Raw genomic sequence first — 18,345 nt, forward strand, 5'->3', positions numbered from 1 at the left:
TTGTGGCTACAATTGAGGAGGAATACCATGATAGTTGCCACAGATTGCTTGATTTGCTTCCATGTGTACAGTTGGGGAACAGAAGCATCCTTAGTGACTTGGGGCACAATGTCTTTAAGATAAAAGAGGACAGCTACCAAGTTTCTCAACCACAAGTTTCTCCATACTTGAATATTTCAGGTGCAATGCTATCAACTTCTGTGGATTTGCCCTGGAACAGTTCATTTTATGGTTTTGGTGCCTTCAGTTGGAGATGGCTCAAGGGCAAGCTGATCCTGAACACAACGCTATGGAAATGATAGAATGGCACTGTCTGAAGAGTACCAGCAATTGACAAATAGCCATTATTTGTCTCATCGTACCACCGATTTTGAGATTAATGTATTAAGTTAAAATCTTTGCATGGTCTCATTCTATTCTGCTTTTAACTTCTAACAGCGGTAGAACTTAAAACTAGATAATATTTGCCCTCTCCTCGTAAAGAACTTCCTCAAAAATTTAACTATTCTACTAAGCCTTTAGTCACTTCCCATCCTATTGTATCACAATGTCCATTTTTATCTGACAGAAATATCATTCTATACTAAGTGCTGCAATACAAATGTTACATGCAAACCACTGGTTCCCAAGTAGCACAGTACTGTTGACTACTCAAGGATACAACCGTATGCCTCAGGATTCTTAAACAATCCTATCAAAATAATTGAGGCATCCTATGTGCCAAGAACAAAGGCCACATAACATTTTCTCCAGATCACTTGTGATTCCACAAAAGAACTGCTCAGGTTATTGGTCTCAAGCTTGTGGATGACTTGTATGAAATACAAGAGATCACTGCTATTTTCCCCAAAAGGGAAGGGACAAAGGAAGTTAATGTATATAGAACAACCGCAAAGCACATTTTGTCGTGCCAACTCCATTGGAAGATCGTTGGTAACAGAGGAAAAAAAAAGGAATTGGAATTAGTGAGACTGCAACTGGATTCTTAGTCTGTTGAATTTATGATAGTGAATTCTGGCAAATTCTGGCAGTTTGCAATTGACTATAATTTTAATGCAAACTGGTCAGTGAACACAGAACAGGCAGAGATCATTCCGTATAAATACAATATACAAGGCAGCAAATGGGGATAAAGGTTCAGGATAAAAACAGGATATCAAATGGCTAAGTGGCATTTCACTTTTTTATTTTCAATAGTTCAATAATTTCCAAGGACAGCAAAGATAATATCCATTAAGCATTTTCCTTTGCCACTTATTTTACAGACTCTATACAATATTGTGTATATGCATATTATAAAAAAATTAACTATCTTCATTCTTTCCACATTACCATTTAGCACTAACTTGCTCACTCCAGATATTTCAGACAGTGCAATGCTAAGATTTGTTCACTGTAACTTTCTAAACTGCCAGTGAATACTTTATAATTCTGAATCAATCTAACCTAAGTACATTTTACTAAATACCAACACTGGCGTTCAAAATTATATAGCATATGACATTAAGAACCTTCCTCTCTGGTGAAATGGCCACTAGACATAGTATCACCACTGTCATTACCTACATTCCAATGTTATACCACAAACTGGGTCAGTAACTACTGGAGTTTCCTTTTCCAAAAATAGTAAATGGTGCAAGTATTCAGCTTCTCCCTCAAAACTATTCCGAGCACAAATGAACGGCTAGAATATATTCCACATTGGTAAGCTTTACAAATTTCAGAGAAAGATTTGGTCCTCAACAAGGATCAATCACTGTTTTGTCTGATTTTATGGGAGCATCTTTGGGATATCAATCATCAGAAACTGGTTAGTCAGTGATGTATGGATTCTAGACATGAAACATTTATTACCAAAAACTTCACCAGGAATCATTCTTAGTACAGTTCTATGAACACCACAAAATATTACTGCAATTGTAGCTTAAATATTCTGTGACAGTACAGCTTTGTAAAATAGCTGCCATTTGTGCAGCTTTAAAAAATGAGAAATTACGGTGTTTCAGAAAACCAGTAATAATGGATTAAGCAAATACAATTTGAAATGAATGTTATATGGGTGCATTCAACAATTATATTTAATTTTGTTCCTGCAGCTTAGATCAAAATGAGGGTGCAGTCACTGTCCACAAAAGAGACAGTATCCCTAATACCAATGAGTTCGAAGTTTTTTGTATACAGTGAAAAAGGGGGGAAAAAAACACAACTTTGTAGTTCACAAATGCTGAAAAATGTGGATGACACAACTAAAAATATGAACTTAAATTTAACAGGTTAGGATTTAACTGGGAAAAATATGAACAGAGATTTACATTTAAATAGGTCCCAAGCAATATTTACAGCCACAAACACTGGTTCTTAACATTTCTGGAACCATGGAACTTAAGCTTACTGAAAATTAAAATAGGCACCATTTAAAACTGAATGTTGATGCTTTAAGGGATGACAATGATGGAGAAAGGATCCGTCTCCAACTGTGCACACAGTGGCAGAATTACACTCATATAATATTCAGACCACTTTTTGCATCACTAACAGGCAACACTGACCGATCTGAGAGAGCATAAAATAATGCACCACTGTATCACTTCCACTGTTACCAAGTTGTAACAATTTGGTAGCTGCGAGTGTGTACAGCCTCAATTTAGAAGTTACGGAAAAAATGTTACAGGATAAATTAGATTCTGAAACATTTATTTTTATTCTCAAATTAAGTATTTTAGTACGTCTACCATTGAAACTAGATGCACTTTTACAGACTTCAAAAAACTAATTTTATAATTTAATTTTTTTTTGTAAATGAAATGGGACCCTAAAGCTCAAGTTAATTTCTTTCAGTTCATCATATTACTGCAGCAACAGCTTGTTTTTAACATCTACATTTATATTAGTTCCGATTAGGATAAAATTTACATTGTCCAATTTTAAATGCTTCATCTGCAAAATTTCTGTAATTACCATTCCCAAATATCACAAACTTGAATTCAGCAAGCTATAGCAACATTGAGATTTAAATCTTGTGCAAAATTCTGTCATCACAAATCCTATCATTAGATGGTAACAGCAATACTCATGTAATTTGGAAAATATAAATATTGGTGCTGTTCTGGTTATACAAAAATATAGCATCATTCAGGGATCAGCCAAATACTGAAGAAAAAACATATCAATCATTAATATATTTTCCTTTCATGTTTGTTCGCATGTCAAGCTGAAACCTTCACAAAACCAAACTAATCCGTTGCAATGCACACCAAATCAGATTTGTTACTGGGAAAAAAAGGGATAGAATAAAATTGGTATTGTACAGATTGAAAATCTACTGAAGGCTTAAAAAACATTTGGGTAAAGTACATCTTCTTCATCAAGCACATACTTTAAGAAAAAATGTGTTTCAAATATAGTTAGGTAAATCTTGACCAGAAATTTACCATAGTGGGTTCCTTCAGATTTACAAAACCAGCTTGGAGTTAACTCTCATTTTGAAACAGATACAGCGCATTACATTCTATATATACATGCACACACGTGCACATGAGAAATTCCTGAGTACAGGATTGGGTACATTAATGTCAAAACTCCCGGTGATTGGCAAATATAGCGCAAACAAAATTCTCCATAAATCCTTGTCTCAAGTTGTAAAAAAGATTGTCACCTTTTCAAAGATTAAACAACTACTCCAATGTACAATGGTTTAATGGATTTCATAAAGTTAACTTGATATCTTTCATGTTTGGCAACCCCATTTGGGCAAATTCAGAAGCTGGTAAATCAAAACACTTAATTTTTCATTTTCTCCTATAAGGGATGCTTCTATTAATTTCAATTTTCCTTTATCACTGAGTCCATGAGCAAATTTGTTGCCCATCATATTTTATGAAGTGAAACCTCTTTGCAGCTTCATTTGGAAAAGACAAAATTTGGCAAAATGAATTGCAATAAAATCAAGAAATTTACAGCACCCAAAATGGAATATAGCAATAATTCTAGTAAACAGGAGCAGTGAGCAGTAGATGTTTTTATATACAAATTTTGCTTTACTAACACCAGTCAGGCACATTATTGATGAAGAAACCAAACCTTTTAGACTATATAATCGGTAATTTACACTCCCATTTTTAAAAGGACTGGATGGTTGAGTGTAGTAATGCAGTACACTACGCCAGTTCAAAATTTTCAAATAGGACAAGTTTTGTTCACAGATAATCTTACGTGCAAGCTAAAGCAATCATATAATCATTTTTGTTCCAATTAGGCTATGAAGAATTCAACAAGCACTAATTTGGCTCTTAATGGGATAAATTTTGAAGACCACTGACAACATTCCCTTTTGTGAGCCTGCAAAAAAGGCAAAACAAAATATAGTGCAAGAGGTACAGTATTGTCAATTTAAAACAAATTCTTCATTAGGTACAGACCCAGCAGCGATTGGTTTAACCTGTGATACCACATTTTAAAAAAAAACAAAATATCTGGTGCTACCATTGTGTGCCAATAGTTGTGTTGTGCCATTGGAAGCAATTTTTGGCTATTACGTGTGAATCTTTCCAAATAGTACAGACAAATAATCCTAAATCCCATTTATCTGAAAGCACACTGTGCACTATGCAATGGCCATCACATGTAGAATATTTAAGCTTTCTGCACACAGAAACCTTCCTGTTACACATCCATTCAATTGCTTGGCCTGAACACCATCTTTCTCATTTCTTCCAAATTAACGTGCATCACAAAATTAGTGCCTAAGAGTCTGTTATATTTGTGAAGTTTGAGGGCCACTTGTATCTTCGTCCGGATGTGAATTCAGACACATGTCACCCAATGCAGCATGTTCATTGTCAGATGTTCCTGAAGGTTCGTGTAAGCTTTCATAATTGTCCTCTTCTTTATTAAGACCATCTCCATGTGCTTTTTGTGACTGGGGACTCCCAATTCTGATTCCATAATAGTTAGGTGCAGTTGCGCTTGAAGGTTTACCAGTAGAACCTACACCCTGTAACCGAGGCACATAAACGCTACTAATCACCTGCAAATTGCCCCTAGCTGTAACATCAGAATGATCAGAATTAGGCAATAGAGCAACAGGGGAGTCCAAGCTTTCCTGCATATGCACTTCCATTGCTTGTCCAGGACAGAACCTCGGAGTAGGCACATGTGCTGAATTTTCTTCAGCTAATCCTCTATTCAGTGCAGCTTCTTGGAGTTCTAAGTGGAAAGATATGAATTTAAAAAAAAGTATTGCATGCATTTTCATAACTTCTGCTTTTAGCCCAAGAAAATAACCTGTATATGCAGTTTAAACATGTTCCAGAAGCCTTCACAATATACAGCTGGGTGCTATGGTACGCAGGCAAAGATTGAGTTATTGGCTGAAGCAGCTCTACAATATAAATACAGTAGTGCTAGAGAACAATAAGTTGCATAGGGAATTATTCAGAAGGGAGGGTTTTGAATACAATGTTGCAAACAGCAAGGTTGCCACCATTTTGGCACCAAAGCACCACAGATTTTTAAATGTTGGTTTAAAAGATGATTTGTCTAGTTGTCAGATTTGACCGGTTCAGAGCAGGATGCATTCTGAATTACAGTAAAATACTTCAGTTTGCAATGGCCAATTTCTTTCCATTAAATACATTTTAACCTTTAGATTGCAAATGTTTTAGGGAATTCCTACACTCCTTGGGTCATCTGATTTTACAAGTTTCAATTTATGTAATGACACTACTATAGTAATAAAGCAAATTCCACAATGGCTTCACATATTAACCCTGAAATACTAAAACACAGATCTTTAATTTTACCTGATCATCCATTGTCGCCTCAATTCTCTTCCCTTTAGATTCTTGCTTGATCACAATTTTTCTACCCATATTCTCTTTCCAACTATAAAATCTTTATTCTCTTTCACCCACAGTGCATTTGAAGTAAGAAGAAACATACTGGATTTATAAAATAAACTAAAACAGCAGTCTAAGCCAGCTGAAAACAAGCACATTCATATTCAGATTTCAAAAGCAATGCTGATCAGGTAAGTAACCATGTGGTACTGGATCAGCAGTTTAGCATTTTTTTTGTTTAAGCAAATCTTGTTTGCTTGGAAATTAGGGCAAAAATTTATAAATTGAGTTGACTGATTTTACATTTAATTTTAATTCTGTGTAACTGATACTTCAACACCTTGTTGAGGACCATTTTCAAACTGGCATTCCACTGAAAAGTGCAATAGTATAGACCAGTAGAACTCAGATTAACTTTGCTGTCCATCTACAATAGTCAATGAGCAAACAAGTTGTCCATAAAATATTGTTTACATCATGTCATTATATTGCAAACAGTTTCACTTGTTTTTCCCTATAATTTTAAAACACGTTTTACTTTTTTTAGCTCTACTTCATTGCATTTTGCATACTCATTGCGGAATTCTGCTAACAATGAAAAGGAGAGCCAGCCTTCTGCTCACTTGTACTTTTTTTTTTTTAAGTACATTAATGAACAGTTCTTGGTGAAAACCATTCAACATTAAAGAAAATTTTGATGTATCACAGACACTTACTCTTTTCATCTGCAATCTCTCTTTTCCTACGTGCTATTTGTTTTTTCAGTTTGTCCACTTCGAGTAGATAACTTTCAACTGTTCGTTCACTTTTTTCCACTTCTCCACATACAGTCTGCAGGAGGGTTGAAATAAAGAAAAAGAAGAAAACTACAGTATTAAGTTTAGTTCAACAAGTTGCATTTATAAAGCATGTTTAATATATCAAAGCATCTTAAAGTGCTTCACAGGAGCATACTAGACAATAATTTCCATTAAGCTAAAGACGACATTCAGATAAACAATACAGAGTTTGAGCAAACAGGTAAGCTTGAAAGGAGCATCTTCAAACGAGAGAGCGAGCTCTTCTTAACAACAGACCTTGGATAGTTGGAAATTCAGTCACCAATGCCACAGTAAAGGAAGCCATAGATGAACAAAGAAAACAGAATTGAGGAACAGCTCTCAGAGTTAGCGGGGATTTAACAAACGAATGGGAGGGGAGACCACAGATGGATTTGAAAACAAAGAAAGAATTTTAATTTTGAAGCATTTCTGGATTGGGAGATAAAGATGATGGGTGAACAAAGACAGCATCAGTTAAGGTACAGGCTGCAGAATTTTTGATGAACTTGAATGAAGTTATCAAGAATGGAAGGGGAGAGATATAGTGCATTGCAAGTGTCAAATCTGGGGGTAATGAAAGCTTGAATGAGGGTTTCAGCTGTAGATGGACTGAATCAGGGGCAGAGATAGGCATTATTATGGAGGAGAATGTAGACAGCTCTGAAATGGCATTGAAAGCTCAGGATCAGATTCTTCAAAAGATGTCTTATCAATCAGTGTTAAGGATTTAGCAAAGGAGTTCCAGAATATAGAGCAAAGTGATTAAAACTCTCTGTTGGAGGCAGCAACAAGAGAATATATTATGTGGAGTCAGAGGAGCAGGTGGGGTTACAAAGGAGGTAAAAGTCGAATCTGAAGATGAGGACTTGGATTTTAAGTTAGATGTAATGGTGGGGCACTATGGAGGTAGCTGTGTTTGATACTTGAAGTTGAAAATTATGAAGCCAATTATTGTTTTCTTATCCCAGAATGCAATACACAAGTACAGTACAGACAGGGCCGATAAAACCTATGGAGCAGGTAAGTAGGAAAATTGGAATCGAGATATTGTAATGCAGTGTGCCCTGTGTTTCAGACATATGTAGAAAGGGACTAAATCATACCCAAGTTACTCAAAAGGTCTCAGATGTGCGACATTGTGATTTAAACAAAATGTCAAAACTGGATATCATGCCACGCATCCACGACAATAATCCTTTAAAACAATTACCACCTTTTGAAGGCCAAAACAAAATCACAACAGGGTACAGTTTCTAAAATGTACACCCCCACAATTAATAGTGAGTGAATTAACTTTAATCACTCAAGCAAGATCATGCATAGTTATTCCTCACAGCTTCCAACAATCTAACTTACTTGCAGTTTTTCCTGAAGTGCATTGTACACCTGATAAATGGCCCGGATATCTTTAATCACCCCATCTTTGTCAAAGAACTCAGCCCTGTGCAGAGAAAATAAAAAATACTTCATTAGCTCAAGACTGGAATTGTAATTATGCATCACGTTTAAGACAGCCATGTGATTCCACAGGATCTTGTAAATTAAAGTCTGTTTTCAACGCTGAAGGGAAAAGAAACTAAAGAATTAAGCTTTGGAAATGAAATGTGATTTTTAAAATCAGTATATGCAAGTAATTGGCTGAGTTGTAGGCAAATAAAGTTTTGTAAAGATAATATTTACTGTGTGAATAGGATAGGAATATTGACTGGTGAGACTTTGTTCTGTAATCAACAACTGGCACTTTATCTTAAGTGGACTTTGTAACAACTGAGAAATCATTCATCTATGTAAATTTTCTGAAATACCATTAGACAAAAAGTTGGGTGATTCAAAAGAGACATAGCATTATATATCCGCACAGTCAACCCTTCCATTGCACAATTTTAACTCAATAACTCATTTTCTGTTACCTTTACAACAACTTCTAACATGCATTTTTGTCTTTTCCCCCTTTATTCTTGTTGAAACATGTTTAATATGTGGCATGCACACTAATGTTTTGTCCAACTGATTTGTTATTCAGAGATGAGCTTCAGCCAGGTGTCAAAACCTATTTGTGATGCTAAGAGGGGGGTTGGGTGATGGAAGAAAGGAAAGAAGACGGTGTTTCTCAATACAACCAGCAGGGGCAATGGGTAGCAATCAGAGGGAAATCATGCCACTTTTCTCTTCCCCTGACAAAAGGGGCACAAAATCAGTTTAGTCTGCCTACTGCTGACTAGGAGATATTCAATTCAGGCAGAATGGTACTTCAAACATTCCTGGTTTTGCAGCTCAACTGTTTATTATGTAACAAAGCCATATTAACATAATTTTATTCCTAATTTCTGATCAAAATTTGATCTATGTTTAGTTTGCAATAGATAATGTGTGGACTTTCATTTTGAAATGTAACTCATCTACTTAACTTCATTGTAGATTTGAATTGTAGTTTGTCTCAACTCTGTAAAAAGGCAGGAAATGTAATTTTGCAGGTACACAATAGACGATCAAATTATGACTGGTAGCATTACAAGCTCACGTATCGCTAAGTCACATACCAAATCAAGTAACGTCAATTTCAAACTCATTTTGAAGTCCCTGACGTTTACAGGAATCCTGTCACACATTGGAAAGCACAACATTTTCTTGTAACAACAACTGAAATTAGATTAATGAAGCATCAGACAAGTTGAAACTAAATTGTTTCTTTGTAATCTGTGCATCCATATAAATACCAATGACAGCTGATATCAAATATTAGCAGCACCACTTCCTTTTAAAAACGTATAGGGTAGTAATAAACTAAAATGCTCAAAACAGCAGAAGTTTTTAACTAAAACAAAAACTTTTTTTGCTGTTTGCCTCCCCATAGATGTCAACCCCTTGTTACATTTTAGTGCTTTCAGTTTTCGTTTTAAATTTCAAGTAGCTACAGCATTTTGCTTTTGTATACATCAGATCCTCAACTCCTTTCGACATTAGACTACCGATTAACAGAAATTAGAAACTTGTCAATGCAAAGAACCATTAGTTTAAATTAACATCATAAATATCACTTCAAATTTGAGAACAGATGTGTTTCAATGAGCAGTGAGATTTCCTTAAGATGCATCTCTCACATTAATTCAAATTGACATAAGAAAATGTCCAAGAAATCAGTGTCAAAACACTTAACATATTCCATAACAACATGCAATAATTCCTACAAGTTACTGCAGACAAATTTTGATACACAGGTAAACTTCAATGCAGGATTGTCAAATTCAGCTCACTGTATCATTTATCAAAATAATCCTTTGTTGATATATTTTCAGACTAGTAGTTTAATACTCACCCATGTTCTGTTACCACCTTGTCATAATTCCATGATGTGTTTGGCACTGAGGAACTCTTATACTCTTGTTGGCTAGTGTTCCCCAAATTTGGAATAGTGAGTGAAACTCTCTGATCATACCTTCAGAAAAAAAATTGGATATTTTAAAAACCTCAAATGGCCCTGCATAAAACAGCTACATATGAGTATATTAAATAGACTGATCAATAAAATTCATAAAGCAAAATTTTCCACCAACTTGAGCAGACACATTCTAACTTCACTATCTTTTGGTTCTAGTTAATCCACAATCACAGATTTATATACTAAACTTATTAAAATGGTCATGTTACGTACAAAGCACAAATACTGAATCATAGTGTAAACTTTCCAAGTGGAAAATTTTGAAAAGAAATGACTATTAAAACTGAATAATTTTATTTTTTTTTAGAGTAAATGCTCGATGACTTATAAAACCTTAACGTAACATGTAGTAGGCTTTGAAAGCTCAAATAGCTTACCGGCGATTAGACCTAAAGAGCACATATTCCAATGCATGTGTTGAGTTGTTTGCTGTGGAGATAAAGCTAAATAGAAGGAAGACTAGATCAGGCACTCCGAGGATGTTTGTCAGCTGCTTATGGATAATATGTTCTCTGTAGGACATTTGCTGCTGTGTATTCCTTCTAAATCTGTACCAGCCAATAACATTCTAAAAAAGAAGGAACTTATTAGGACTTTCACGGTTAACAAATCCATTTTACACTACTACACTGCAATACTTATCTTCAAATATTCAAATCTTCCAAAGGAAGGCAGGGAGGGAATTTCTACTTGAGATTTGATAAATTTTGGAAATTTACACTTCCAAAAATCCAGAAGTTATTGTTCTCTTATTCCAAAGTACTAAAAACAAAACACAGACCATGAGTAAAGAGCACATGCCATCGTAATCAGCTTAGATCTTTTGTGTATAATTATATTTCTGAATTGAATCAAGGCCTTTAGGACACCACAATCTGATTCAGAGGAAAAAAATTCCGTCTTAAGACATCATGTGGAAAACAGGTAAGGTTGCATGGCCTTACCTCAGAAATCACTGAAAACTTAAAAAAACACAGGTACATAAAAAAACTACAGCTAATGAAATATTGGCCTTTAATTCAAAGGAGCTGGAATACAAAGAGAAAGAGGATATCTAAGGTTTTGGAATAGATTTGTAGCTCGGGTTGTGGGTGTTGTGGTTGGTTGGCTTGTCCGCTGAGCTGGTTCATTGTTGTTCCACAGACGTTTCATTACCCTGCTGGGTACCATCATCAGTGCAGCCTCCGATGAAGCGCCGTGGTGTTTTCCCGCCTGGTTTTTCAACTCTGAAGTCCGTTGAGCTGGATTACCTCACTTCTGGTTTTCCTTCGCAGTGAAGTGTATATGGGGTCTAGCTCTAGGTGTTTGATGATGGCTTTCTTCATGGAGTACCAGGCTTCTAGGAACTCCCGTGCCTGTCTCTGCTTTGCTTGTCCCAGTCGAGTTGGTGGTTCTCCTTATCCATGTGGATTGAGATGAGTGAGCATTGGTCGTGTCTTTTTCTAGCCAATTGATGTTCGTGTACCCTTGTTGTGAATTTCCTTCCTGTTTGTCCGATGTAGTGTTTGTCACAGTCTCTGCGGAGGCTGCACTGATGATGTTACCCAGCAGGGTAACGAAACGTCTCCGGAACAACAATGAACCAGCTCAGCGGACGAGCCAACCAGCCACAGAAAGAGGATATATTTCAGTTATACAGAGCCTTGATCAGATAATCTAAAGAAGTGCATTAAATTTGGAGCATCAGAAAAGATACATCAGCATTTAGAATATGACAGATTCCTCAAAGCAGACACCCTTCTTAATTAAATTAAGAGGAGTGATTGCATAAACTTGGCTGGAGTTGAAACAGTTGAAGGGCAATCTAATTGAAGCATTTAAAATAATAAAGGAGCAAATGATGTAGTCACAAAGCAGCTATTTACATTGGACAGAAATCCAGAACAAAAGGTACACCATTTTAATGCTAGGTAATTTTGTAGTGAAACTAGAAGACTTCTACCCACAAAAACTAGTGCAGAGAAGGTCACCTTCCAAAGCAAAAACGGTGAATGCTGGATTGCATTTTCAAAAATGACATAAATAGATTGTCAGTTGGCAAATGTATGATAAGGACTTTCATTTATATGTTGACATTCATAGCAATAAGATGTCGCAAAGTGCTTCATAGCCAACGAAATAAGTGCAATCAATTTGTAATATAGGAAATGTGGCACATTGTGGGCATTTACTTTGTGCACAAAAGGCAAACTTAAATGTCGTTGTGATCAGTTAATTGATTTTGCTGTTGATTGAGGAATAATTATTGGGCAGGACAATCAAATAAGTACGCTGCTCTTATTTAAAATAGTCGTACATGTCCACCCGGGAGAACAAAACAGGCCTTTGATTAACATCTCATCCAAAAGACAGCATCTCCAACAGTGTACCATCCCCCTTGTATTGCATTGGAATGCCAGTGTCGACTTTTGTGCTCAAGTCCTGAGCTGGCACTTGAGCCTAGAATCTTCCACCTCTTAAGCAAGAGCACTATCAACTAAGCCACACTAGACATCACAAAATAAGCAAAATCAAACTGAATGGGGTAAATGACTCGCAGGGCTGAATGACATGTCCTGATCTTATGTATCAATCAATCATTTACTTAAAAAGGAAGAACCTGTAAAATTACCAACAAAAATGAGCACTTACTTTCCTCCTCCCTTTCAGGATTCTATCCAGGCTTTCTTCATCAACTCTTCCTGCATAGTCATAAAAGCTGCAAGTGACAAATTATAGATTGAGAGAGTGTGGTCCTTGTAACAGTGTTATAAAATATAGCATACTAATATCACAACACAAACAAATGCTGGGGAGATCTTAAGTTGTTTAAATAAGTAAAATTGGTTTACGAGGGAAAGATGGCTTTAGAAAAACGTTTGTAATTACTTGCACTCAGGCCAGAGCTACAGTGTGCTTACAAAGACCAAAGAAATGGTCTAGTACTATTCATACCATCTGTGCTCATGATGGACAGCCAACTACAAATAGATAATTTGCACTTACCATTTGCCAAGCTTATAGGAGTCCATTATAAAGGCATTGTTTAAAAATGTATTTGTGTTCCAATTATTTTGTGCAGTTTACTAAGATTTTTTAAAATCTCATTTATTCATGCCATTTACTGATTTACATATTACTTTGCAACACCCCTTCTGATTTCATTTAATGCATTAGGGAATTGTGACATTAAATTTTTCAAGTTAAAAATCTTGAACTGTATGTCTACAAGAAACAATGAAAGGGATTAAAATATCTAAAAAGATACATCATCAGAAACACAGCACAGAAGACAGAGTGCAGTTGTAGAAGGGAGTGCACATTTTGAATTTACTGGACCACAGGATTTAAAGATGTATGAAAATACAGTTGCATTTCATTGTCTTAAGATTAAAACGTGTATGTTCTGCCATCAGTCACAAATATCAGGCAACTCTAATAAGTTTATATGCAAATCACAGATTTGACCATCTGTTCACAAAGTGACAGGAACATCAATGGTGAGTTATAACTGGTGAGGACCATATTTTCAATTATTGACATTCAAGAAAATCACACAGGAAATTCACTGAAATAACTACACATTAAAATCTTAGCTTAATGATGATGTTGTTTATGGCTAATGTTTAATCTTATAGTCATGACTGGTTTGAGAGACAACACTGGAGCTGCATTACAGGAGATAAACAGTTTCTATAAGATTATAAGATATTGGAGCAGAATTAGGCCATTCTGTCCATCGAGTCTGCTCTGCCATTCAATCATGGCTGATATGTTTCTCAACTCCATTCTCCTACTGTGGCCCCATAGCCTTCTCTGTTTCACTGGCAATGCTGCACTATTTGGAGCCAGTGTCCTTTGCACTATACATCAGCATAATATTTGCAACTGACAAATTTTTTGTTTAAAATTTAATGATGGACTGACTAATTAGAGACATACAACCAATTAGAGATGTACAACAGACCCTTTGTTCAAATGTGTCCATGCTGCCCAGATATCCTAAAATCAATCAAGTCCCATCTGCCAACATTTGGCCCATATCCCTCTAAACTCTTCCTATTCATATACCCAACCAGATGCCTTTTAAACGCTGCAACTGTACCAGCCTCCACCTCCTCTGGCAGATCACTGCATACACACACCACCCTCTGCAGGAAAACATTGTCCCATAGCTCCCTTTTAAATCTTTTCCGTCTCATCTTAAATCTATGCCCTCTAGTTTTGGACTCCCTTGCCATAGGAAAATGACCTTCACTATTCACTCTATCCAGGGTCCTCAATTTTCTATAAGTTCACCCCTCATCCTCCGACATTCCAGGGAAAATAGCACCAGCCAGCCATTGAGATGAGAATATTAAACTTAAGGACAGGGCAGCATTCAAACTCCTATCCAAAACAAATGAGCAAGGAAAATATCATAAAATACCCTCCTACCTTAGAAAAATATCAAAACAAATCAGAATGAAGAGGTTTGGTCAGTCAATGGATCATTCCGAAATAATGTTGTTAATTTAGGTTATCTAAGGTAAAGTTTTAAAAGGGGGTGATGGTGGTGGTAGTAGTCTGGCATAAGCCAGACAAATGGAGAATTAAGGAAGATATGTTGGCGAGAATCAAATACCGTATCATAACATCATACAGTACAGAAGAGTCCCTTCGGCCTTTCAAGTCCATACCACCAAAAATATATGACAAAGGCAACACAGGTGGCTCAGTAATTAGCACTGCTGCCCCACAGAATCAGGAACCGGGATTCAATTCAAGCCTTGGATTATGGTCTGTGCGGAGTTTGCACATTCCCGCCAACCCCCATGTCTGCATGGGTTTCCAAAAGGCACTCTCGTTTACTCCCACAGTCCAAAGATGTGCAGGTTAGGTGGATTGGCAATGCTAAATTGCCGATAGTGTCCAGGGATGAGCAGGCTAGGTGGGTTAGCCATGGGAAATGCAGGGTTACAGGGACAGGGAATACGGGTGGGTCTGGGAGTGATGCTCCTTGGAGGGTCAGTTATGTCTTGATGGGCCGTATGGCCTGCTTTCACACTGAAGGGATTCTATGTATAAGTGAAATCTTAAGGAATCAAATCAGGAGATACTACAAGGTGACCGCGATGTCCATCATGCTGTGATGCTATTGACTTCAATACCTTAACTGTTTGTGGATTGAAGGAATCAACAAAGATAAACTGTTACATGCGCAGGTCAGCAATAACGGTGTCTGGAATAAACTATTAAGCGACAAAGACAAGCTGTTACACAGCAGATTGATAGCAGTTAGCCATGCCTGGGAAAAGAAGATTCAAGGCTACATAAACAAAACTGTCTGACACCTGTTGGATAACTGGATGCCTTATTCCACAAGGATAAATGACTGCCCTGCTGAAAAATTTATGGACTTATTTGACAGGATGTGTCTTCAAACAGGCAGTTAAGGCCAAATGAGACCAAGGACAGAGGGGTTACATCTGATAAGGAAGCAAACTGCACACCCAAGAACTCCAAAAAAGGTAATCAATATTTTGGATGTAAGGAACCAAAAGAATCACAACTAATATCACATCATGGACCTGAAGGATGAAAAACTGTATAGAAAGCAACTTCAAAACGCTCCCTTAACAGAACTAAGAACAATATCGCACAAGGATCGAACCCTGGACACATTCAGAGACAGACACTGTTGGAATCATAGCTAAATTCCACTGTTTATCGGTTAATAGGCAAGTTGACTTGTGAGGCTTAACCTTCTTACTGGAAGGGTCTTATTTTGGTTGCTACATGCAATAAAGTTTAAATCATTGTATCAGTACTTGAATGTCTGTGAGATTTCTTAATAAGTAGCTGAATTAAAGGTAGCTCGGAGTAACAACTCTCAGGGACCAATCACAGATTGATCAAACACTCCTTGAACCAACTAGAAATAAGTATATTCTACCTAAGCCAATCAATGCTATTATATTGTTGATGGCTTATAAAGCGTTAACAAGCACCAACTTTCACTAACCAAAGTGCTTGCTCCAGGTTTGAAACAGAAATTAGGAAAACCTATTGTTCAGTCAAAAGCAGAAGACTAGACAAAGTTTTGACACTGCATCCCAAGCTGAACCTGAAAACAGGAACCATTGTAAAACTACAAAGTTGCTTCCTTGCTTTAATAAATATCGCTTCATAATGAAAAACAATTTCCCAAGTTTCCTCTGCAGATTGTCACTTGTTGCCTTATTGTCTAAAATCTCAAACAAACAGTACCACCTATCCACTCCTCCCACCTCAACCCCCACCCTGACCTCCTACCTACCAGCCTCATTCCCGCCTCCTTGACCTGTCTGTCTTCCCTGGACTGACCAAACCCCACCCCAACTCCCCACCGACACTCACCTTTACTGGCTCCATCCCTGCCTCCTTGTCCTGTCCGTCTCCACTCCACCTATCTGCTCCTTTATCCATCTTCCATCCACCTCCCCCTCTCTCTCTCTCTATTTATTTCAGAACCCCCTTCCCATCCCCCATTTCTGAAGAAGGGTCCAGACCCGAAACGTCAGCTTTCATGCTCCTCTGATGCTGCTTGGCCTGCTGTGTTCATCCAGCTCTACAGCTTGTCATCTCAGATTCTCCAGCATCGGCAGTTCCTACCATCTCAGTACATTGGGATTTGAGTTTGAAAACTGTGACCTACAAAATGCGAGTGTTTATTGCTTAAAACCTCTGTAGCTCACCTGCCCCACTCTTTCCAGTGTCCCACCCTCTTTCGCAGGTCTCTTGGCCCCCCCACCCCGCCCCCATCTACCTCAAAACCCCAAGTATGGGGGCATTGCAATTTTCCAAGCACCAAATGAAGTTACAATAGGAAAAAAAAATTGGAAAACACTGTCCTAGACAATGACCTCACATGGTCAGGATGCTGTCCCAATTTCTCTGCTTACACTGAAATTAACATCAAGTTACTTCAAAGTCAACATGAAGTCTATGAAGATGCAAGAATCAGATATACAGCTAAACTAATTCAAACATTAATTCATTTTGCCTAGCCATGCAAATGTATTCTTATATCTTAAAAAGATTAAGATGAAACATGTTGTTATGGACCAGACCAAACCTCCTCAAAATATGTAAAGGAGATAGCCGAGACCCTAACTTTTATTTATAAGCAAGTGTAAGGCACTGTAAGAATTGATTCAATTTATCACACTAGTAGGCTTTAAGCAAAACACACTTTATTCTTACACCACAGTTAAAATACAAACAAAGAAGAAAAGAATTAGTATAACTAAATCTATTGGAGAACCTAACAGAATGTTAAATAATTTAACTACTGAACAGCAACTACTCCAATATAATAACATCCCGTAAACACACCCTTGGCAAAGGCAAAGTCAGTAAAACATATTGTCTTACATGCGATTCTAGCAGCAGAGAGAGCAAGACCAGTAGCAAAGAGAAAGGGATCCAGCATCTTACACAACCAGCTTCAAAACCCCAACAAATACTGAAAGCTAAACTAAAGTCCTGGTTCTGTGGGAGTCTGAGTCCACCCATCCATGCTGCTTCTATTGTTCTAACTTTAAAAAAAATCCCAAGGCCTCACAGCTATTTACTTCATTTGCTTGGCGCCTACGGCTCAAAAGATTTCTTCAAAAAAACCAAGACAAAACACACCTCTTCAAGCCATAATATTGTCACACTGGCTATGTGTCATGCCTTTCTAATTTGGCAGCAAAATAGGGTGCACAGCATTGTAGGAGCTGCAGAAATACGGCTTTATTGTTTTATTATCTAACCCCCTTCACTGAAATGTTGTCCTGTGACCAAAATAATTTCATTTGATGTATATTGTATTGGACAGATTCCAAGATTAAATGGATACAAAAACAAGAATGACATGACACAGCCAATGAATAAATCAAGAAATTTTTGAAGCCAAGACACAACATGGTAGAGGACTTTTGGAGAAAAAAAAGGAACTAGGCCACAAGCATCTACCACTGATTATGAATGGGGATGAAGGACGGCAGCTAGAATTGACAGCTTAAAGGATGCAAGTAGGAAAATGGGGCTGTGAAGAGGATACAGGTACTTGTAAATTACTTCTCACATACCTGTTTCAAAACAAACACTACAGTATTTACAACAGTTTCTCTTTTTCTGCCACATTTGATATTTTGTTCTCAGTCCCCCAATTCTTTATCTATCAACTACCACTCATCTGCCGATATCTAGCTTTCTTGCTCCAAAACTACTCATGACTGTCAGTGAACTGTTGACTATCCTT

At 37.0% G+C, this 18,345-nt stretch overlaps 1 protein-coding gene across 1 annotated transcript in view; it reads right to left on the reverse strand.

Moving 5' to 3' along the window:
- Positions 1 to 1,169: 1,169 nt before the first annotated feature.
- abraxas2 (abraxas 2, BRISC complex subunit) overlaps positions 1,170 to 18,345 on the reverse strand; it is a 34,321-nt gene continuing 17,145 nt past the window's right edge. The window contains exons 4-9 of the mRNA XM_048608948.1: positions 12,729 to 12,795; positions 10,475 to 10,665; positions 9,975 to 10,094; positions 8,015 to 8,099; positions 6,554 to 6,668; positions 1,170 to 5,205 (exon numbers count right to left, since the gene is read on the reverse strand). Of these exons, the coding sequence (XP_048464905.1) occupies positions 4,754 to 5,205; positions 6,554 to 6,668; positions 8,015 to 8,099; positions 9,975 to 10,094; positions 10,475 to 10,665; positions 12,729 to 12,795 (1,030 nt within the window). The 3' untranslated portion in view covers positions 1,170 to 4,753. The remainder of the gene's footprint in view (positions 5,206 to 6,553; positions 6,669 to 8,014; positions 8,100 to 9,974; positions 10,095 to 10,474; positions 10,666 to 12,728; positions 12,796 to 18,345) is intronic.

Source organism: Rhincodon typus, chromosome 20 (assembly GCF_021869965.1).
Source record: "Rhincodon typus isolate 14 chromosome 20, sRhiTyp1.1, whole genome shotgun sequence".
In the NCBI taxonomy this organism is placed as follows: Eukaryota; Metazoa; Chordata; class Chondrichthyes; order Orectolobiformes; family Rhincodontidae; genus Rhincodon; species Rhincodon typus.